This window comes from Falco rusticolus, chromosome 5 (genome assembly GCF_015220075.1).
Source record: "Falco rusticolus isolate bFalRus1 chromosome 5, bFalRus1.pri, whole genome shotgun sequence".
In the NCBI taxonomy this organism is placed as follows: Eukaryota; Metazoa; Chordata; class Aves; order Falconiformes; family Falconidae; genus Falco; species Falco rusticolus.
The window spans coordinates 59228655-59251951 of NC_051191.1; the positions used below are offsets into that span (position 1 = coordinate 59228655).

At 42.3% G+C, this 23297-nt stretch overlaps 2 protein-coding genes across 5 annotated transcripts in view; one reads left to right on the forward strand and one right to left on the reverse strand.

The window, feature by feature from the left end:
- Positions 1 to 381: 381 nt before the first annotated feature.
- Positions 382 to 20728, reverse strand: LOC119148454 (basic proline-rich protein-like). The gene is made up of 5 exons (XM_037388641.1): positions 20597 to 20728; positions 8346 to 9511; positions 4730 to 4769; positions 3992 to 4097; positions 382 to 658 (listed from the first exon to the last, which is right to left on the reverse strand). The coding sequence occupies exons 1-4, from the start codon at positions 20726 to 20728 to the stop codon at positions 4053 to 4055; spliced, it is 1383 nt and encodes a 460-aa protein (XP_037244538.1). The 3' UTR covers positions 382 to 658; positions 3992 to 4052.
- LARGE1 (LARGE xylosyl- and glucuronyltransferase 1) overlaps positions 8656 to 23297 on the forward strand; it is a 295580-nt gene continuing 280938 nt past the window's right edge. For 2 of the 4 annotated variants that reach the window (XR_005104338.1, XM_037388141.1), the window contains exons 1-2: positions 8659 to 9622; positions 11566 to 11652. The gene's annotated coding sequence lies outside the window, so the exon portion shown is untranslated. Of the gene's footprint in view, positions 9623 to 11565; positions 11653 to 23297 lie in introns of all 4 variants that reach the window. The other 2 variants (XM_037388143.1, XM_037388142.1) reach the window with 2 other exon arrangements.

A 23297-nucleotide genomic window follows, 5' to 3' on the forward strand; every position in this document is an offset into this window, starting at 1 on the left:
TAGATATAAATGGTTTGGGGTGTCATAACATTCTGAGACCTTCAAAGGCATAAAAGACATCTAGGTGTCTGACACTATTTGTGCCTATTAGGTTTTTCTATAAATGTCATCACTAGAAAGAAACCAGGGAAAAAAGCTTCCTGTTCATATAGGCACTTGTGAGCAGTGCAATCAGTACGAGCTTGAAACAACAAAAAATTCATTAAGACTTCATCTTCTCCATTCTTCTTCTGTAATATCCAGCCTTACACACAAAAACTACATTAACAGAACATCACTGTGGTTGCAAATTCAAGTACACAAAGTTAGAAAATGACAACTAAATTCTCATGCAAACAGAATCTGATACCCCTTCTTTTCAGATTATGATACAATTCCAAGTTACATGATCACAGAATGATTTTATTTGATGTGCAAAAAGGTCAGGTGCAGACTTCAGGGCACTCTTTAGTATCCTCATCTCTCTTAGCAACCTCTGATTTCTTCATACAGACAATCCGGGTATCCACCTTGTATTCCAACCCCCTATCAAACCTCTTTTGTTCTCTTTCTGTCTCCTGTGGAAGAAATAAACTCACCATTGTTAATTTCACAGTATCCATCGCTACTTGGGCTTGAGTAGAGAGGTAACCAGCTTAGAAAAAACTCAGTTTTGCTCCTGCAGTGGTGGATAGAAAAGAAGAAGAAGAAAATTTAAAAAAACCCACAACTGCTGTCAGGGATCAGCATACGCAAAGCTTGGTAACAATTCAAAGGAGCGTGAGCTTTCTCAGTTGCTGTGTTAGACTAGTCAAGGAAGAAGAAGAGGTCTGAGCTCACTTTATGGGTGTACATTCTCGAAGGCTGCAGCTCTTCCCTTTTATCAATTCTCTACTAAGCATATATGAATTTTTAAAGGCTTACATAAGTAAAATCCTTTTTTTTTTTTTTTTTTTTTTTAATGCTTACACATTGGTAGCATTGTTCCCCAGGAGAATTCTGAGAGGATTTTGAGGCTCCAATTGCTGATGACCCAGTAATATGTGGCCTACCTCTCAAACTTATCATAGATTATGCTGCAGAAAGACGACTTGCAGTTAGTCCTCCCTTTCAATGAGCTAACTGATAAAGACAGGGTACAACTCCTATATTACAGCCTATTAATTGCCATAGCAAAGCTACCACTATTTGGCATGAAGCCCATTCTCAAGAAGTGGTATCTTTTTCACCTTGGTCTGGGAGAAGGTAAGGAAATACAGTACCTCCTGCTGCTGATCACTTGGTTGGCTGCATCTATTTTCTGATTGGTTATGCTGAGTAGAAGAAGGTGGGAAAAAGTTTCAAATAACCATTGGCATCAAGCCTGGTACTGGAAAAATCTCTACAGCTTTTCCCTCTCATTGGAACTACTGTAATATCAAGCTGGCATAGAAAACAGTAAGACAGCACACTTGAAAATATTGTCAGCACGGGCAAAGGGCACCATGTCAGTATAATTTCCGATTCCAGCACTGAGATCTTTTATGTTGGTTGGACAAGTGATGTTTAAAATATTTTTCCCTCTCCATAGATGAAATTCTTTTACCTGACTTACACGCATGCTGATTTCATTGGAAACTGTGCTTGGTCTGGTCATTTCCTTTAGGTGCTGCAGGAACTGAATTCTGATGTCATTCATGATAGCAAAAGCTTATTCCTTTCCTCAGTTACACAATCTGATACAGACTGCAATTTTAGAATAAGTAGCCATGCCAGCAATGGCGTGGCTGCCAAGCTCAGAAATGCAAGTACCCACACAGAATGTAAAGAATCTATTGTATTGGTTGAGGTTTTTTGTATTTGTTGCTGGATTACTTCAGTGTCACCTTCAGACTTGAAGGACTGTCCTTTTTCTGGGTACGGCCTTGTCTGCTTGGCCTCTAGTATGTCTGACAGCTTTAGTTTCACCTAAGAATCAATGGAAAAAAACGCTACTGGGTCAAGATAGTCTAAATCACAGAATATTGAAGCGTTAAAGTACTTCTCTGAAAAAGAGGTGTTTCATGTTGACAGGTTCATTGGCACTAGTATTGGTCTTGCCTTGTTGCTTGACCTTAGCATCAACTTCCCTGTAACTGCCGTTGAGACAGACCGAGGAAGATTATCTTTTTGTTACTGACAGTTTCACAGCTGAGATAGGGTGACCTTTCCTACTCTTTTGCCAACATAGCAAGTCCAGATCATAGCTCACAACTTCTCAAATGCCAGCAAGAACACAGAAACTTTCTTTAGCATTGACAGTCTTGGCCAGATTTCTGGGTGCAGCTCACAGTCACATCTCAGCCCTGGCAAAGGCACAATTTAGTTTACTCACAGTATGCTTCTGAGATACACAACCACTTGTGGTCACTAAATGAGTTCGTGTTTACATGCTTGGCTGTTCACACTGTGGTCCCTGTTTACATTGAGAAGCATGTACATATATTTCCATTGTGCTTTTGTCTGACAAGGACACAAAAGTGGACTTTCTTCTGTCAAAATTTTTAAACTGCCAGAAAATATTCATATTGGGCAGTCTTATTGTTGTGATGACCAAAAAGCAAATAAGCCTGAGTCATTAGATGGGATCTGGATTTTATTTTACCCTCCCTTCATTGGACAGTAGCAGCTATAATGCATTTCTGCTTTCTGGAGAAATCCTTTAGGATATGCTTAAAAGAACAGACCTCATTGGGAAAAAATATGGAAGTTCAAGGATCTGACTGATGATTACAGTAATTTATTTTTGACCAAAAATATTCCTACTCACTCATCAGGTAGTGATTCTTACAAGTAAGTTTGGGGTACTTTCCTTCCCCACAGTGCCTATTTTTTAATTCAGGTATTTTTAAATCCAGATTCTAAAGGCCTGACCATTGATACAAAACTTAAAATTATATTAACAAGTCTTGATACTGTGAACTTGTAAAAGGATCTATGTTTTTATGATTCATCTCTCTGTTTTTGTTTACATTTCATATTTACTCTTAGTCCTGTATATATTTTCTTGGTCAGACTTAACAACAGCTTTAATATAAAATCAGCAAAAATGTGATGAAAGCCAGACGGGTTACTACTGACACTCTGGCTGCCTAAGGAAGCAATCCAAGCTTTCACGTGGCACCTTCCAAACATGCCTAACCCTCAGAGTTAGGGACATCGGAGGTGACAGATGATGCTGGCCATAAAGGACATTGCCTGGATCGCATGGGATTTGATGGACATCTTAACAGTGTTTACTTCATCATTGTTAGGCTTACTATTGTTGGTTGCCTGATGAGGCTATTTGACTGTGGAAATAACTCATTTGTCACAGGTATTCTCCCAGTTCACATAACTGGCAGTTATTCCTACTTTCTGGCAGCAACGCTGTCAATTACTGAATGAGCCTTCCCACTCTCTTAAAGAAGACACAATTCTTCAACTACTGTAAGGCCAGTTTTCCTTCTAATTAGCATCCTGGCTCCAGGGAGGCCTGTATTGGTAACACTTTCAGAAGTTAATGAAGCTATTCTGAAAACAATTAAACCTTCCCTGTATAAGACAGGTGCTTCTAATTGGAAAGAAAAGGTCTTGTTTTGACCAGGTAGTGCTTTTTCACCAGTGAAAGTTGTCCTTAGATGAATTAAAATTTAAATGTGTAAGGCTAAGAGAAGCGATAACATCTTGTGCTTTAATACTTCTAGAAAGCATAGCAGATATTAATTATACAGGTCTATAATTCATTTAAGGCTTTTCACAGTCTTATTTAGTGCTCATGCTGCATGGCAGCAAATGGAGAATTGTAACAAAAGAAACAGAGTAACAAGAGAGAGACACTATATCCACTGTTTCTTTGGGAGTGAGGTGAAGCAGTCAAATAGAAACAATTACTAAAAACAAGAGCTTCATAAAAGTGTGTGTGTATATGTACATATGTGTACATACATTTTTCCAGAATACAGATTGGGACATAAAGGAAATAAGTGCAGTTGCCTCACTGACTTCAACATACCTTCATTTGGTCTTAAAAATACCTGGGTCAATTTCACCTTCATAGATAGTAAGGTTTAAAATTACTTAAAAGTTTGTCCAATGTTGCTTTTCTTTGCCAGAAGATTCTGTAAAGAGATTGATACATGTTAATACAGAATAGATATACTACTGTACATTATCCATAATTTCACTGCAAACAGCATAGGTGTGAAGACTCCTTTTTAAAAAAAAAAAAAAAGAAACTTCAAACACCGCACTTGTTTCTTTTTTAGGATTGCCATACTGAGAGCTCTGGAAACATTGGCATTGACTTCATGTGGCGTACGAAACAAAGTCTTTTCTGAGTTATACATGTGATATTAGCAAAATAGTAATCAACTATTACTATAAATAGAAATACAGGATTGACTTAACCATGGTAGGTCCAAACTTAAAGAAGTACTATCAACCTGCAATCAGATTAGCTTGACAAAGTTAAAGTTGCACCATATTTATTCTGCATATCTTCACTAGTTTTTATGGTTTTAAAAGCACTATTCCTTAAAAAAGACTGACCAACCAACCAACCAACAAAAAAAACCCCAACTATTCTCTAAATGACTGAGTCATAACAAATGGAAAGTAATTATTGGCAGCAATGAAAAAAATCCACAAAAAGTTCTGTCAAGAGATATAAAGTAAAAAAAATAAATGAAAATACCCTTCAAGTTTTCTTTGATATAGGGCATAATATTAATACTGTAGTATGGATGTTTACCTTTTTGTGTCTAGAAGTACGACTGAATTCTGGGAGAAACCTAAACGAAAATCAAAATAAGTTAATGCAGAAGAATCAGTTTATTGTCTGAAATCTATTTCGGTATAAAAGAGAAATAATTTATGTTTTAACAACTCAATTTCCTTTGCATTCTGAAAGTTTTGGGCTTTCAAAATGCTTTCTAGTTATTTAAAGGCATTCAGTCTTTATTTTTTCCCCAGTTCCTAATATCTGGATTGTCCTCTGACTTTCTTGGGTTTTGTTGATTTTTCTTTTTTCTGTTACATGCACAGGAAAATTGCCATTACATTTTAATTTACCGCCCATTGTGGACAGCATATGTAACAGAGCTTCCATTTTACACTCAAGAACTGGGAACTTATTTTTCTGGAGCACATTAAATTTCACTTACTTCTTTTCTGAAAGCCTTTTCCTACTACAAATGCTGTTAGGCAGCCTGTTCTGCAGTAGTCCTGCATGTACTACAGTGGCAGATGATAACAAGAATCTCAAGGGTTAGGACTCGCTCCAGACTTTTGGTCTTGCTCTTCAAGCTCTGATAACAGTTGTGCAATCTAGCATCTAGAAGTTAAGAGTGGCAATTTATAAACAAAGACTCACAACTTTCTGTGTTGAAGTGGATCAGTTAACACAATCCAGCCAGCCGGCTAAATTAGATTTGAATTTCTGTTCCCCATGAGAACACCTTGAATGGTTGATTTTATGAAAAGTAGCTATTTCATCAACTCCACACAAAAGCAGGTCATGGAGAATTCAGCTTTGCTCATGTATATCCCATGTGTTGGGTGTGACACAGAAGCATCAGCCTCACTACTATTTAAAATGGTGATTAAGCACAGGAGTGCATGTGGAGGAATGGGGACAGAACACCTTCCTGGAATTCAATAATGTTTTAGCTTCTTTTGCAGCTGGCACATAATGCTCTATTACAGTAGTAAAGCACTTTTCAGTCATCTCCTGAACAAAGCACTGTCTTTTTCCTCAAAAGACCTCATAGTGGTTGAATTCAGTCAGAACAATGAAGCAACTGTAAGAATGTAAAAAGGACTTCACTGGTGTTAAATGGGAGATTAACTTCATGCACTTCTATAAGTCTGAATAGTTGTGGGCCTTGTATCTCCCTTACTTGTAGAATGGTTATGTTGGAAATAATTTTGTTCTTTTCATCAAAACCCAGATAATCTGTGCTTGGGGGTCTTCTAAACAGACAATCCTATTTTACTTACTGATCTTCTGGTGTTGTGAATGTACATAACCTGTTTGAAGTTGTGTGCTCTTACACCTTTATCTCTTGTTCCAATAAGGAAAAAACAAGACCAAATACTTGTATGATAATATTACATCAGTACAACTTGATCATGTAACACTACCTCAAAACTGACATATTCCTAATAAAAAAACAGGTCTGGTTTACATTTTTTTTAGTAATAGGACTGTTAAAGCTTTGAGGTTTTCAACTTTATATAACTGTATCTACATTTTTTAAACTATATACTTGGCATTACTATAGGTTTTGATTTTTAGGGTTTTTTTAAAGTGTAAATAAACATCTCACTCCAGAACCCGTGTGGCTTCTGGAGAAATCTTCCTTCTGGCTGAATGAAACCTGAAGTGCAAATATTTGCATGTAATTTCTTCTACCTGTCTTTGGCATAAGGATCCTTCTGCATTGTTGGTTTAGCCTATGTCCAAAGCAATTGCCACTTTTTCCCAAGGACAAAGACTGATGGAGCTATTTCATGATGAATATGAAAAGATTACTTGCTTAAAAACACAGTTTCTGAAAAACTATGTTCATAGGTTGTCATTCCTCCTGTCCCTGTTAGTTTTTGTAACCTAGTTGGCAATCATCCTTGGCTAAAGCCTCTGACAAATGCTGCTCTGGGTTTGGACAACTGTTGTCCATTTTGTGAGTAGGTCACCAACCTGATAGATGCAGAGCAATTTTAAGTAAGACATTTTGTATCAGTATGAAGTTTCATCATTTGTCATGTACAGTGGTATATTAGATAATCCCAATAACCCATGCTGCTTTTAAAACCTAAAAATTTTTGTCAGTGCTCTAACAGCAGATAAGAACATTAGGAACCTGCAGAAATAGTTCAATATTTTGTAGGATCAGACAGTTTACTAGTTTTTAAGACATAGCATGAGACTAAAAAATGTGGAACTGCTGATAATTCCAGTAACAGGCAGTAGACAATCTGGTTTTATTAATAATGAAGCTGTATACACAATCTTTTTTCCTCCTCCATACATCCCCAGCAGTTCATTCATTCTGACTGTCACCAAAGCAGTTACAATCCTTCAACAAGTGCAAGAAAACATTATTACATGAAGGCTGATCCTTTAGCTTCACTCAGAATGAATATACTAAGTCACTTCGGTATAGCTCATTTCCGACTTCGATTTGCTCATGAAAATAACTAGCACAATAGAGACCGATCTTCATGTTACTGTAGCTTCCCCAGAAAATCATTCATAATAGAATGAAATTTTTTCACAGATATGCAGAGGGTCTTCCCCCCCCCAAAAAAAAAAAAAAAAAAATGCTTTCCTGGTTGTCATAATATGTTCAAATTTGCAGTTAGTAATGCAGCTATCACTGGCATGTTCAACTTCACGATTTCCTTCAGTTCACCTGATAACCCTTTTGACTGAAGCATCAGCAAGTGGGCGCGGCTGGCAGCAGAGCACTAAGCTCGAAGGACCACTGCCTTCACCGAGCCTGGCAAATACTACCTTGCCATGAACAATCTGTTCCAGAGTTCACAATATTTTGGTATAGCATCCTGCAAAACGTAATTTCTGCCCACAACCAACAAAGCAGCTTCTGAGTAAGTTACAGCATTTAAGCAATTGGTGTAAAAAGAGATATTAGCATCTGTGGTACCTTTTACAGAACAACATTTTTCTCTTGAACTACTCCCCTATAGTTTTGGAAGAAGAAGCATGAAGTGCTGATTACCACTCCTGTTATTTCTACTTCTGATTATTTACATTGTTACTCGAAGCACGTGTATGCCTTCCTCCCTCTCCCATCCCAAGAACGGATCAATGCCGCTTGGAGTGGGACTGGACGCGCATTTGCTCCCCTCTAATTCCTGCCCTCCCCGCACTCCCCCCGGGCCCGGGGCGCCCCCTCCACCCACACACGCCATTTATCACGCGGTCCTCTCAGGGTGCCAATGTATCGCAACGATCCATTTTACACTGCTAATGAAGCGAAAGAAGACGATGAATAAAAAAACAAACAAACAAACAAAAAAAGCGCGTTCATGTTCGTTCTGTGCCCCCGGGGGAAAAAAAAAAAAAAAAGGAAAAAGAAAAAAGCGCATTTATTACTGCACTTTCAGCAGCTACCAGCACGCAGGGAAACAACAGAGGGACACGCTCCGCTGCATTTAAGAGAATCACCGAGTCGTTCGTTTAGGCTGGAAAAGCTGCGGCCGGTGCCCATTTCTGACGCGTCACCGGTGGCACAAAGTTGGGTCTCCCACCGCCGAGCGCCCACGTCCGAGGGCTGCGGGCTCCTCGCACCCCGACGGGCACCCCCGCCTCAGGCGGGCCCGGCCCCTCCCGCCCCCTCACTTACCACAGCGCGGGACGGCGCCTCAGGTGCGGCGCTCGGGACCGCCGTGGAGCGGGGGGGCGGCCGCCGACCGCAGAGCCGGCCCTCCCGGCACAGCCCGCTCCCGCCGGACGGGCTCGCTGCCCCCTCCGCCCGGGCCCAGGTGTAGCGGCCCGGGGCGCCGCGCTGCGCGGGCGGGCGGGCCGCGGTGACGGCCGCTGCTGGTTGGGCGCTCGGCGCCTGTCGCTGGGCGGCGTGTCAGCGGGCTTGGCTCCGCCTCGGCCCGCGCCTCCGCCCGCCCATGCACAGACATGACACAGACACACAGTCACTGCAGCTGCCGCTGAGCCCGGGGCAGAGAGGTGGCGGGCACCTCGCTCCCGGCACCCGCGGAACGGCAGCGGCGGCCGCCCTGGCGCCCGCCTCCGCCTCGGCCCGCTGGGCGCAGCGCCGGGCAGCCTCGGCCCCGAGACCCGCAGGGGGCAGCCTGGCACCGGGCGCCGGAGGGACCCGGCGGGGGAAGGCTGGCAGCGGGGAAGGGGCGGGAGGCAAGGAAGGAAGGAAGCAAGGAAGGAAGGGGAAGGGGGCAGCCTGGCACTCAGGCTCGGAGGCGGCCGCCGGGCACCGGTACAGAGCGAGCTCAGGAGGAGCGCGGCACCCAGCGGCCGCTGAGGCCAGGCCGGCAGCGGTAGCGGCGGCCGTGCCGGAGGGAGCCTCTCTGTGCTCGGCTCCGCGGTGCCGGTGACCTTCCCGGGGCTGCTTGCCGCCCGCCAGGCCGGGGCAGGGCCTCCTCTCCCCGCGGAGAGTGTGCACCAGGCCCCGGGGAGAGGGAGGCGGACAGGAGGCCGGGCCGGAATCCCCCGCCGCCCCCGGGTCCTGCTGGCCGCCGGCGGGGCCTGTGCGCCGCGCGGCTCGCCGCCGGGGAGAGGGGCGGGGGAAGGCGAGCGGGACGGCCGGACGGGGCCGGGCTGCACCTCAGGACAGCGCGAAGCCCGGAGCGGGCAGACCCCGAGGAGAGAGCTGGGCGGAGGAGGAGGCGGCAGCCACCTTGGCGGCGCATCCCGGGAAGAGCGGGGACCTCCCCGCCGCCCTCTTCCTCCCACCGTAAGCAGCTCTTCGTCCCCCGGAGAGTGGAGTCGCCGGTGCCGCCCCGGCTGGGACCTGCCGGCTGACACCTCCGGAGCGCCGGGCTACGGGGACCGAGCTGGAGCTGCCCGCCGGGAGCGGAGGAGCGGGAAGGACCGCTTGCCCGCGCGGAAAGGCGGGCGCTGAGCGCCCGTCCCGGGAGCCCCCCGGGGGAGGTAAGTGCCTCGCCGGGTCGCTGCCGCTTTTAGAGGCGCGGGGCAGAGGAGGGAGAGAAACAATCGGTGAGTGTCTCCCTTCCAGCAGCGCGGGGGAGGGGGCCCGGGTCCGGCAGGGCTGGGCGGCGGGTTCGTCGCCTGGATTTTAATCGCCATCAGATCCGGAGTTGAAGTGCTCGGGCGGAGGCACGCGTGTCGCTGCCCTGGCGCGAAGGGCCACGTCTCCCCGCCGGGGGAGGCTGCCCCGCCTGGCTGCGCTCCGCTCCGCTCCCCTCGTGAGCCCGCACGGGCGCTCGCTGCCCCGGCGCCGCACGCCCCTGCCTGGGGCCGGCTGCGTTCCCGCCCCGCGCGGGGCCCGTCCGTGAGGCGGCGGGGGACGGGGCCGCGTCCCGCCAAGTGCCGCCGGCCGCGCGGAGGAGTCCGGGGGAGCCGGAGGCCGGTGGGTGCTGCCGTGCGGGTGGGAGGCATCGCGCCGCGGGGCGTGAGCCCTGGGCCCGCCCGGCGCGGGGGGCAGCCGGCCCGAGCGGGACCTGCCCGCCGGCTCGGGGCGAGCCTGGAGTTTCGCGGGAACGCTGACGGGGAGGGGGGGGGTTCCCCCCCCTCCAGCCTGCCCGGGAAGCTCTCCTGTGGGAAGGCATCTGCTATCACCGCCTGTCTGAGAATTGTGTTACTTAGATCGTTAATCCCTGCTCACCGCGGGGGGGGGGGGGGAGGTAGCTACTTGCAGCCCCTGTAGCAGAGGTGAAGTTTGGCGGTGCCTTATGTAACACTGCCCGGAGAGGTTCCCGGCTCTTGCGCTGTGCCCAGTCTTGTTTTTAGAAAGCAAGTGATTTCTCTTTTGTGTAGAGCATCAGAAAAGCGATCTTTATTTGTGTTTTCACCTGAGTACGGGGTCTGCTGCTTTGTTCAACTTGGAACAGGGGTGCTGCCAGACAGCAAATAAAGCCTACTGTTTTCCAACGTGCGTTTTTTAAACTGAAAATTAGCCTGTGGAGACATCTGAATGGTTGTTACCTTTTTGTATATATGTTTTTATAGCACTCTTAAAATTACTACAGAAAACATTCTCACAGCACTGATTGTCATTTATGTTTTCTGGATGGTATGGATGCCAGGATGGAAATAACAATGAATCAAATGTCTTTTAAACGTTGCTAGTTTTTTGTAATACAGTTTCAGTGCTAGAAGGAACAGAAAGCGCCGGGCTAAACAAAGTACTGTGTTAAAACCAGACCTGGCAATTGCCAACAGGTCAGCACATTTTATTTAATGAAATCTTCTGGATACAGGTTAATTTTCTTTGTACAACATTTTTTTTTATTTTACTTGTTCAGAAATAGAAACAGCAGGAAATCAGATAAATGGATCGAAAGGTTGCATAGTTTCCCTGCAGTTTCTGTTAAGTGGTTATGTCTTCTATTAAAAAAAACAACCCAAACCCAAAAAACCAAAAGCTAGCCTCACACAAAAAGACAGGCTAGTGATTTGCCACATACACTTTAGACTCCTACTGCAAAGGTACGCTAGGGGGGACTAGTTTATTTTTGGTTTTTTCCCCTCCATTCAGTGGTCAAAATGCACAGACTACTGTAATAAGATCTGTAAAATTAAGGCTTTTTTTTCCTCTCAACTTTATAGAGCTTCATCATCGTGCTATAAGCTTAGAGGAAAAATCGCATGTATGAACTCAGGCAATGAGTTCAGGGCGGGGGGGGGGAATCTTCTGACAGAGGCATTCAGCTCCCTGCTGCAAATGGAGATAGGTTAACTTACATGAACAGAACAATTTAACAGAAGAAAAACAACCCGAACATCCTCACTGTGTCCCATTTTTTTTTAAATGGAGAAATGACCAAGTTGGAACAGGTATCCCTAGGCTTCTTGAAAACTGCAGTTTGCTGATAAGTATTCCAAGTTTGAAATGTGAAATTCTTATTGCTTAGGTGTCCTGTGACGGCTCTTGATCAGCAAGGCTGCAAGTCATGTAGAAGCTGCAGTAACTGCAGAGTCTCTGATGGATAATTGGATTGGTAGGTTGTTTTTGATTTATTTTTTTGTGTCTTTTAGTTGCTCACTGTGGTAGAAGGTTCCTTTTCCTCCATCCTGTTGATACTTAATTCTCACAGTTTTTGATGTATGTTTTGTGTTACATCTTCCCTTTGAAGGTACATACCCCCTTCTCAGTTGCTGGTAAGGAAATCATAGTTTGGAGGTGTTTGGATGGCAGTATGTGGCAAGATACTTTTTTTTTTTTTAAAAAAATATATCTGAAATATGCATGACAATATTTCCCCCCTCTCTGTTTAGCTGACATAAAAAGATTGTAAGTTTTCTCAGGTTTGGAGAAATATACACTGGTTTTCTTTGAAGGAACACTGAAAATAGTATTACTAATGTATTGAATTCCCTGTGCTAGTTATTCAGTCTACAGGAATTCCTATGTCCAGTCCTCGGAAAGCCGAAGTGCAGAGCAGTGGTGAATGACTGCATGTCTGAAACTTCAGTGTGTAGAACTTAGTATTAGCAAAAGTAGTATTCTTTCTAAATGAATTACTTTAGAAAACTGCTAAAACTAGGCATCTCCTGTGTGCACTTAAGTCACTGAACTGAAGTGTTCTAAATATAATGATTCTGAAGGAACAATCCTCCAAAGTATTACTTGTGTGACTATGTCTTGCTCAAATAGGGTTTTTGTTGTTGTGGGGTTTTTTTTGTTGTTTGTTTTTTTTTTTTTTTAACCTGGAATAAACCATCAGTTGTCAATAGACCCTTACTGGAATACTCTCCTCTTTCATCCTCTGTCTGATTTCTTTTTTATATGTGTGCCTTTATAAAAGTAATCTTAAGAAAATACACACACACAAAACCAACAAAACCCAAGCCATTTTGTCTGATGTTTATAAAGGCTAGTAATGGCTAAAATTCATAATCTGACCACAGAGTCTTTGCACTATATGCTAAACTTGGTCTATGTACAAACTCCTGTCGTTGAAGTTGATGGAAGTGCTTGTTTAGATCCAAAACAGGGGTTTTTTGTTTGTTCTTTTTTAATTTTTCCTGGCTTTTGTGAAAGCCTATGTTGATGAACTCTTGCCAGCTTTGAAGACATTTCATCATCTGCATTAGAATAAATTAAAAAACCCAATTTAAAATTACGAGTTTCCTGGTGTATCAGTTTTTCCTATAACCTGTGTGTGCTGATAACATTAAGATATAAAGACTTCCGGAGGATATAATGGCCAATGCTAGTTTACAGTTTGTTATTCATCATGAGTTTTTCTCCATTCTTTCCAGAGTTAGCTGTATTGGTTATTTGCCTAGTTCTGTGGATAAAGAACTTTCTGAAAAGTAGATTTGTGTAAGGAAACATACGCACACGAGCACATGCACTATTTTTTTCCTCAGTTGTCTGGGTTTGGCTCATCTTTTTTTTTTGAAAGGAATGCTAGCTTTAAGAAAAACATCGTTATTCATTATCCCACACTTGGCTTAATTTAAGAACTAGAGTCAGAGCTACCATCAAGGAAGGCAATTTTAGTTTTCCTTTCTTTGATTTTTCATTAGATCACTAATTGTTCTCTTCCTTGTGGTATGCCCACCTGAATGTAAGGGTTAAGAAATGAGCTTTTTACGTTGTAGGGATTCATGAGTTTGGTGTCAGCTGGCTTGGTGTTTGAAGATCTGTCCTGTGTCTTGTCAAAGCTTGCTTAATGCGTGGCTGTAGAAGGGGAGTAGCACATATAAAACAGAATTTGCTGCGGGATTTGGTGGCTCAAAAATCAAGGAGAAAACTGCTAGAAAGGATTATCCTGGCCTTGGCACTGACTTTGAAGCAAAACTGCCAAGGCTGCAATCCTTAAGTGCCATCTGTGTCGGAATCAGAAGTAAACTCTGTAAAATAGTTCCATTACCTGTTTTAATTTGCAGATCAGAATAATGCTTACAGTAGTATCCACATCACTGTTCTTCCTGGGATATGGCTACTATTGCCACAACAATGGTGTTAAATGGGTAAAAGCTATGTTTAAAATTGGTAAGAAGAACCCTAGCAATGTCTATCCAATGCTATAGCAAAAGGCCAGACCTAATCATGTAAGCATGATGATGGTGGAAGCTGGAAATCTCCGATGGTGCAGGCAGAATGAAGTCTTTCTCACAGATCTCCACATAAGATAGATATGCTTGAAAATAATGAAAAGAGATGGGTGGCTTTTTAAGGAGAGTTCTTCCTTATGCCTCCAATCTTTTGACCAGTGCTATGAGGAGATAGATGCCACCACCACTTTACTCCCATGCATTTTTGAGTATTGATGAGTTGTTTCTGTTAACTCCATGTCCATACCAATTTTCTAACCACCTCAGGGATTAGTTGCCCATGTTGACCCAGACCCTTTTCATGCTCCCTGAGGGGCAGCTAGCCCCGGGTGACATGAATTAACAGCATCTGGCTTTACTGTTTTCCCCAGTGTCTGTAAGGATGATACAAATTGTAATGATTTTTGGTCTGCTGCTGTTTGGCAAAACTACAAGTAGCTTTCTTAAATCAGAAGGACGATGCCCATATCACTTTAAACCTGCTTTCACATTCTGGCACTGATAGACTTTTACAAGAAAAATTATGTTCAGCAAAAAAAATAATCTTTTTAAGCATCCCCCTGCTTCCTTTACCAGAAATCTACTGCTTAGAAGTTCCAGGGATGTGGAGTTGTCTCTTTCAGTTGCAGCTTTCAATAGTTCCTCTGAAGTCTATCCTAGAATGTAATAAATATTACATGCAAAATGCCAGTTGTGTCATTAGCTTTTGGATTTTATCTTCTGGTAGGCATTTGACAGCTAAGACTTAGGACTAGGAGAAAATTAGAAAACTCCGTTACTGAGTAACCTTCATTTAAATACAGAGAAGAAGAATGAAGGATTTTGTTTTGGGGGGGAGGAAGAGGACAGGAAGGGCAGAGAAGGGAAGGAAAGCAATTGTGAAACTTTATTTTTTAAATATGAAACTCTTTGTTTTCTTAAAATTTTCAGATGGACTTTTATACCTGTTTGGGGACTTGGGAATGAATTTGTCTGTTTGGAGAAAAAAATGCTTCTCATCCTGGAATAAAAAGTGTTATTGAATGGTGAAATGGGGGGAGCAAGAAGAATTGTGAACTGTGCAAATGAGTTGAATTTTCCAGCTGATAGACTTCTCAACCCAGCTCCTCCTAGCTAGGTTTCACTTTCTTCCTCTCTGACTCCCCAGCTGTGTCCCTGAACCTCAGTTGCCTCAGTTCTAAATTCCGTTGGTGATTGTTTTCCCTTCTTTCTTCAGTTAATGCTGCTGCTAATTAATACTGCAAATGGAATTTTATGTTCAGAAATTACTGGACTTCAATTTTTGAGTCTACTTATTTCAGTATTTTTCAGGCTGAAGGTACTAGAAAGGTGTATGCCACTGGACAGAAATAAGAAATGAAACCCAATTGTTTGAGCATTATTAAATCCTCAAATATATGTTCTTTAGCTCATGTTGTTTTTAAGAATATTAGCTTTCATTTGTTTTCTAACACAAGGGAGTCCTAGGTTTCCCGTGTGGTTTTTTTTTGGGTTTTTTTTGTTTTTTTTTTTTTTAGAAAATGAACTGGCATTAACTCTGAGGCTCAGCAAGGAGCAGTTGGGTTCTGTATTTCTGTGGTCTTGTCTTTTTTCAGTCCTAAGACTGGTTCTAGAGTGTTACTCAGAATTAAACACAGGGAGGTTATCATTCATGTAAGACAAGTCTCCTAAGGTAAAATACTGGCTGGTGTGCTTGAGAATACTTAAATAAGATAAAGACTATTTCTACTGCTTTAAAAGGGTACAATTGTCTGTATTTTTGGATTCTTCAGGTTGAGTGTACTGTATAATTAGATGCTGTTTTATCAAAGTACAGAATTGGAACATTGAAGAATGAGGTCCCTGCAAAGGTGGACATTTTCTGGTTTTGTTATTGGAATACTTTATAACTTATGTCCTTGATCTTGGTTTTCCAGAGCTCTTTAATATCAACCACATTTATGAGAAATCAGTTCCTCTTCAGTGACTCTTCCAAGTAGTTGAAATTGATGGTGATGTTGTCGTAAACAATTTTTAGTACTAAGAAAGTTGTACATTGACATTAACTTCCACAAAGCAAAAAAAGATCAGTTTAGAGAAATGGTAGAAGCATTTAGTATGGGATGTCTTCCTTCATTGAAATTTATGTTGACAAAATGCAGGATGCTACAAATGGAGAAAGAGGGGAAAAAAATCAGTACGAATATTGAGTCCACTGGAAGATAGGACCCATTAGTGGCTAAAGAAAACCATTTTGTGATGGGCAAGAAAGGGAGAGTTTTGAAATTGATGTTGTTGATTTTATACCAAGTTTTTCAGACTACTGTCCAGAATGCAACCAAACCAGTAATTTGGTCTATACTGTTACTTCAGAGAGCAGTAATAAAATGTACAAGCTGAGAACATTTGAGATGCAACTGTCTTCAACTCATTGTCCAGCAATGGTCTTGCAGTTTAATGCAAGTCATGCATTTAACATGACTTCAAGAAAAAAAAGTGTGTACAAGTACAAATTCACTTCTTTCCATAGTCGCTCTCAGACCTCAGGTGTGAAGCAGAGAGTGTAACAGCAGTGGCTTAAGTTACATTTCCTTCCAAACACGGCAGTCTGCCTCCCTTTTTTCTTGTTTTCACTATAATGCTAGTGCAGCTTAAAGGCTGCTAGATTAAAATAGTGGCTTCTAGCGAACTTACAGGGTCATTCAAACTCACATTGTTAAATTAGTGATGCCACTCCTTCATCATTGGAACACCTCCTTTCCATATGAAGGTGTTTGAGAATGATTCCTCTGTGGCCAAAATCAGATTACGTTCCTGCTGGATGATGGAGAACCATGCACAGTACTGCCTTGCAATGTGTTTATCACACTGGGATTTACAGCTTTCTAGTTGGTACCCAGAGCCTTGCCCCTTGTTTTTGCATGCCCCACTGGGGCAGCTGAACATAAAGTCTCAACTTGTTCATACTGCCAGTGGCCACTGCTCTCACACCAGTGCTCGCACCTGGCACCTGAGGTATATTGAACTGTATCATCGCATGTAAAAAGGGGTAGATTTTCTTGACCCCTAGTGTTTGATCTGTCTGTCAGCACCCCAGGAAAGCAAAGAACCTTGTGCCTGACCAGTTTGTCAGCATCCTGTTAATGGGGATCCTTCACTGAATAATCCTGCTGGATCGGACAGCGGTTCAACTGACTTGTTCAGGGAAACACACCAACAGTGTAAGGGGGGGCCCCTCAGCAATTCTACCCACTTTTATTAGGATATGTTACCAGCAGCTGGTGACTGCTAGTGTCCATGAAGGGCTAACAGTTTACAGAATAACACTCTTTACTGATACAAAATCATGAAAAATTAAGGTTTGTGATTGCTGCTTGTAGGGACTGTCTGCAAAACTAAGCTTGAAGTGATATACAACCAAACTATAATCACAAATAACAGCTAGTGTGAGTTAGTTATTTAGCACACATAAAGTTCTTACCCAGTAGGCTTCCCTATGGGGGAGAAGACAGGTTTGGCTTCTCAACTGATCCCAGAAGTTACGATGGAGTCTTCCCTAACTTCTCCCCTCATTCATTCACTTTTATACTTTTCTTTACTCTCAGGTGGAGCTTGAGTGACTCTAGTCATACATTCTTTTATTATAGATTGGTATAAAATTCTCTTGCTTCTCATTTAAAGATATAGCCAATAAAAAATATAAAGTACATGCTTGGTGAGGGGTGGTTGTACCTTGGAGGTGGGTAACTTTAAGAGGGGAGGTAGGCATTAGTGTAATAACAAGATTACAATGAGCAAGGTTCATCTAAAGAAAGTGATTTCGGCACAGTTGTTGGCTCAGCAACAGACATCTCTTGGATCTCCTGTTTCAGCTGCTATGCTGCTGATCTGCTGTATGGTATCATCAAGTTCCCAATCTTGCAGGGAGTACAGCAGAGCCTGTCTGTGGTGTCTCCACTCTGCTCCACTCTCCACTGCTCCTCTAGGATAGTAGGTTGTGCTGCTGCCCGAGGAACCATGGTAAATTCTGTGCGTGCCAACTGTCCTGAAAGTGGCAACTGTATTTTACCTTAAAAAAGGTTTCTGTAATACTACAACTTCTATTAGGTTCCAGTTTTCACTGATTACCCCCTCCAAGTGATTTTTGCACAATCATATACTGGAAGCATCTAAAATACTCTTCAGTATGCTTAGATCTTGATTTATGTTACAATCACGATGTGAACAACTGTACAGTTGGTAAATGGGCTGAGAAGAAAGATGTTTTTAACATTTTTTCTTCAAGATGAGCAAAACCAGTAATATTGTGCCCCTAGTGTATAGGGAACTGAAACTGCTGACAGTTTTTTTCATATTTGGAATAACTTTGCCAGTTCTCTAGTCTTAAGCATGTTGTGGAAATAAATCCATGAGTTCTTGAAAGCTTTACAGAGCAGGTTAGAGTGAGGAAAATGACGCTGTAGAAAGATAAACTCTTGCGCTGCAGATGAAGTGATTCGAGCAAAGTTGCCCAAGTGATTAGTGAAAAAGGTAAGAACAGAACTCTAGTTTCTTGAAAGAGTCACTGTCCCGTGCTTTAAGCATGTGAAAACACCGCTGGCTTTAGCAAGAACTATTGCTTAAATATAGTTGTGCATTAGATGATTAAACCAGCTCCTTGATGATACTCTGCTTCTAACAAGTATTTTATGTAAATATACAGCATATACGTGTATCTTAAAGAAATGAACAAAAAACCATAATTGATAACTGGATAAATGACAAAACAAACCCATCATAGAATTTATGGATACTTTTTCTTGATTTAGAGGCAGTGCTGTGACTAAAGGAAGAAAGGAGTGTGTTGTACTTCTCAAAAATATAAAATAGTAGAACATTTAAAGGAGAAGGAAATAGGTGAATGCTTGAAGGAGTAAATAAATATATCTTGGCCTTTAAAGGTGGTAGGTTAGTGTTTACCTGTATGAAGTTTTATCTATGGCCAGGTGGTGCTAATGACTTGGAGAGGGAAACTGGCACAGACCACTGCTATTTAGAAGTCACCATAAATGAACCTTAAGGAGACCAGAGTTTCCACTGAGTTATTGACGTGTGCAAACTGGGTTAAAATGCCACACTTTTATTGATGACATTGTTTTTTATCAGTTTTGAGCACAAATAAGCAGGGGCAGGCACAGCATCTGTCTGAACAGAAGGCTACTGCCATGTTTGTATGGCGTGTATCCCGCTGTGCTGCTGGGCAGATTTGTTAAGGGTGAAGGGGTGAAACGAAATGAAGAAGAGCGAAGAGAAACAGCACTGAGGTGAATCCATATTCAACAGGTGTCTGAAAGTGGTGTAGTGTGATACAGAACAAATTTTTCAGATGTCCTTTTTGTACTATAGGCCTTCAAATGTTTCAAAGTAAGGTTTTTTTCCTTTCTGTTCTCAGACCAAAAATACTGTATTATACATCAGTAATAAAGATTTCTGGACCTGCAGTTAGTATCAAGAATTCTCTGAAATAATTAATTTTGCACCATATTTTATTTTCTGTGTTTGGGTTTTGTTCCTTAGCTTCATTTGTGTTGCAGTTGAACATTGGTATATTGAGAAAGGCCAGAGTTTTACTTTTAATTTTTTTTTTCTTTCTTTTCCTTTTCTCCTAGGTTTTCGTATTTTAAATTGCTATATATGAAGGTAATATGATTTGGGAAAACATCTTGACTTTTCTGGTTGGAACAGTGGAATTGCAAATGTAGTATAGAAAGCAGTTATTTATTCATGTTACTAAAATGCCTAGAGGCCTTGGCTGAGAGAGGGCTCCCTTCATGTCGGGTGAAGCTCAAGTACACAGACTGTGTGTACCTTAAGGGTACTTTATGGAATAGGAAGGCTGGTATAAAACAGCAATATAAACATTGGTGTGTGGCTGGAAGTTTTCTGATACAGCAGTACTTTCGGAGAATCACAGAATGGTTGAGGTTGGAAGGAACCTCTGGAGGTCATGTGGTTCCCTCCCCTTGCTCAAGCAGGGCTGCCTAGAGCATGTTCTGCAAGACTATGTCCAAATGGCGCTTGAGTATCTCCAGAGGAGACTACATAACCTATATGGTCAGCCTGTGCCATTGCTCAGTCACCCTCACAGTAAAGAAGTGTTGCCTCATGTTCAGAGAAACACAGAGTCCTGTGTTCCAGTTTGTGCCCAGTGCCTCTTTCCTGTCACTGAACACCACTGAGAAGGATCTGATTCCATCTTCTTTACACCCTCCCTTCAGATACTTATTTTTGACATCCCTTACAAGTTTCAGCTCCAAGTGGGCTCTGGCTTTCCTGACTGCATTTCTGTATGCTCAGGCAGTATTCTTCCCAGGTTACCTGTCCCTGCTTCCACCTTTGTATACTTTCTTTTTGTGTTTGAGTTTTGCCAGGATATCCTTGTTCATCCATTACCTGACTTCCTACTCATTGGGATGAACGGTTCTTGAGCTCTGAGGAGGTAATCCTTACTATCAACCAGCTTTCCTGGACCTCTCTTCCCTCCAGGGCCCTATCCCATGGGCACTCTTTCAGGCAGATCCCTGAAGAGACCAAAGTCTGCTATCCTGAAGTCCAGGGCTGTGATCTTGTTTTTTGCCCTGCTCCCTCTTATGATCCTGAATACCACCGTGGTCATTGCAACTTAACGCTGCCTTTGACCTTCATATCCCCAAGGAGCCCTTCCTGGTTTGTAAGTATAAGGTCCAGCACAGCACCTCTCATTGTTAGCTGCTTTATCACTTGGGTCAGGAATTTGTCATCAGTGCTCTACGGGAACACCCTGGATTGCTTATTCCTGGCTGTGTTGTCCTTCCTGCAGATACCAGGGTGGTTTAAGTCCCCCATGACGACCAGGGCCTGTGAATGTGAGGTTGCTTCTACCTGTCTGTAGAGGGCCTCATCCACTTGTTGTTCCTGATCAGGTGGCCTATAGCAGATGCCCACTACAGTGTCGCCCATACTGGTCTGCTCTTTAATCCTTACACATAAATTCTCAGTTAGCTCATCATCCATGCCCATGCAAAGAAAGCTCCATACATTCCAGCTGCTGTCTCACATGAAGGGTGACTCCACATGTCCTTCCTGAAGAGCCTGTATCCCTCTGTTGCATCATTCTAGCCATGCAAGCCATCCCACCATGTGTCTTATCATCCCAACAAGATCATAGCCATGAAACTGCTCACAAATCTCTAATTCCTTGTGTTCATTATCTTTGTGCTTATTCATGAAAAAAAAACCCACAAATGATGGAAGCAATTCAGATAAAACCACTGTTTTTGCCAGTATAACTGTGACTACTGTAGCAGCTTCTGCTAGCCAAGTTACGTCAATCCACAGTCATTTTTCATGCTGTCAACCAACATAGCTGGGGTGGCAGAAATTCCCAAAGCAAGAAACCATTCCTGTCCAAAAGAGCTTACAAAATACAGACGTAAGAGTGTGCTCAAGTGGTTGAAAACTGGTAGTTTGTACTTTCCTTTTTAATCATTTTTTTTAAGATTGTACTTTCAATCTCAATGATTTGTCATTTGAGTAATACTGGCTTATTGATGGTTATGTTTGTTAAAATGTCTTTGGAAAAAAGTAAGATCTATATTCCTGTGTTGTGATCCACTGGAAGCAGCAACGTGGGACAGTTCTGAAAAAATTCACTGTAGTTCTGGGACACAACTAGTTTTCTCTGTCAAGTTATGTTATTTTTTAATTGATGTGGTATTTTAAGTACATTTTCATATTTGACTTGAAAGTGCTGAAATAAAATGTTACAATAGTATATAACACCAATTTTTTGGACTAACCAAAGAGAAACTTTTAGCAGGATGGAGACAGATCCCACTGCACCTGCCATGTGATGGTAATTTATGAAAGTGATACGTATCTGACATGGCAGGAACTGAGTCGTTCATCACAGATAGCTAGAAATCCAAGTTCCCTTGTGGTTCTCTGTCTTTTTATTTACCTGTATTCACCATGCATATCTGAGTTTGTGATACAACTTTTTTGATCATCAAGAACTTGCTTATTTGGTCTGTTTTGAGCCAAGTACAGCTATCATTGTTAGAACTTCGTGTCTTTGATTCATCAGAGCAAAATGGGATTTCTGGTGAAGTTTTAGTGAATTAAGCACTGGTATCCTAGCAGGAGAGAGATAACATTATTAAGAGTGAGAAGCATTTTCAGGAGTTCTTTGTAATGCCAACTGCAATCTTTCTAGTCAGAAACCACTCTCTAATTGTTCAGGTTGTCTCTGGTCTGTTTTTTGAATTCTCTCTGCTTTTACCTAGGGAGACTGTTATGTTAGATGATACCCTGTGATGTTTTCAGTTAGATATTCCTGGCAAATGTGGACCTGGCAGCCAACTTCCATGCTTTTTTTGCTTACTGGAACTCTTTATCTGCATTGACTGTGGTAACCCAGTAAAAATATCCACTAGTAACCAAGCCTGCTAAACTAGGTTGAACAAAGGGGGGAAATGAAACCTGTGCTCCTTGCTTTTAACTAGCTTCTATTCCTTTCTCTATCAAGTTCAAAGCCCCAGTGGGAATATGTCTGCCGGGTTCACAGGGCTTCAAGCTGAGCCCTTAATGAGCTGAACGTTAAATACCAACGTGAAAAACTTTACCATTCTTGCTTTACTTTCCTTATGAGCTGTCTCACTGAAATTCGTGCTGCTAATACTGGAGTGAGATACAACTAACAGTATAGATAAGGATCTGTCAGAGTCCTGCTCTTTGAGATTGGCTCTCCATCCATCAGCTACCAGTGTTTGCTGTGGTAGAATACTGGCAAGCATATGGCAATGCTTCTGGATGGCATGGAGTTCTCAGTAGAGATCCCAGTATTGGTCTACCTTAGTAGTATTGAACACCCCAAATGAACGTGAATGTAGCAGGTAATCATGGAATCATTTAGACTGGAAAAGACCTTTAAGATCATTAAGTCCAATGCTTTGTGATGAATCTTTTTGCTTAAGTCTTTCCTGTTAGCTGTGGCTGAAGAACCACAAAGCGCCCCAAAAAAAGAAAATGGAATTCAGCAGGGCATGTGGTGGACAATCATAAATTACAGTGTTGTATCTAGCATCTTGACTGTGCTGGGCATATGTGCCTTTGGAAATGCAGTAGCGGGAACTGTAAAGGAAAAGCATTTTATTCTCCATAAGGATAAACCAGCTTATCTTACGGTGGTATAGAATAAAATTTTTTTGCAGTCTTAATTTCAGAAAAGCAATAAGAATTTCAGTTAGAAAAGTATTAGTGTTGAAAGTAAGCCAGGTCTACCAGGATCTCTCAGTATACAGTAATGTAGTATTCCTTTGCTGTTCTAGTACTGCAGAACCTGTTTTGATGCATCACTAAGATGGAAATGAAACCACAGTATACAAAACTGAAGTGTCAGCCAGACATCCGTCCATTTTGCTACCAAATTCTGCATCCTCTTTTCTTGCTTCCTTTCACTGAAACAATGGTTTTTTTATATTTTGGCATGTTAATATTTGCGAAGTGTTTTTGAAAGATGAAATGCACCAGAAAGGTGCTAAGTAATCTTGCTTTCATTTAGAACTGATTTTCATTCAAGATG

Excerpts from the sequence above, each read along its gene's own strand:
- LOC119148454 (XM_037388641.1), bottom strand. The coding sequence starts at position 20,728 with ATGGATGATGAGCTAACTGAGAATTTATGTGTAAGGATTAAAGAGCAG. Across the intron at positions 4,770-8,345 it reads AGGCGCCGTCCCGCGCTGTG|GTTTCTCCCAGAATTCAGTC; the intron begins GTAAGTGAGGGG and ends ATTTTCGTTTAG. Across the intron at positions 4,098-4,729 it reads GTACTTCTAGACACAAAAAG|AATCTTCTGGCAAAGAAAAG; the intron begins GTAAACATCCAT and ends ATCTCTTTACAG.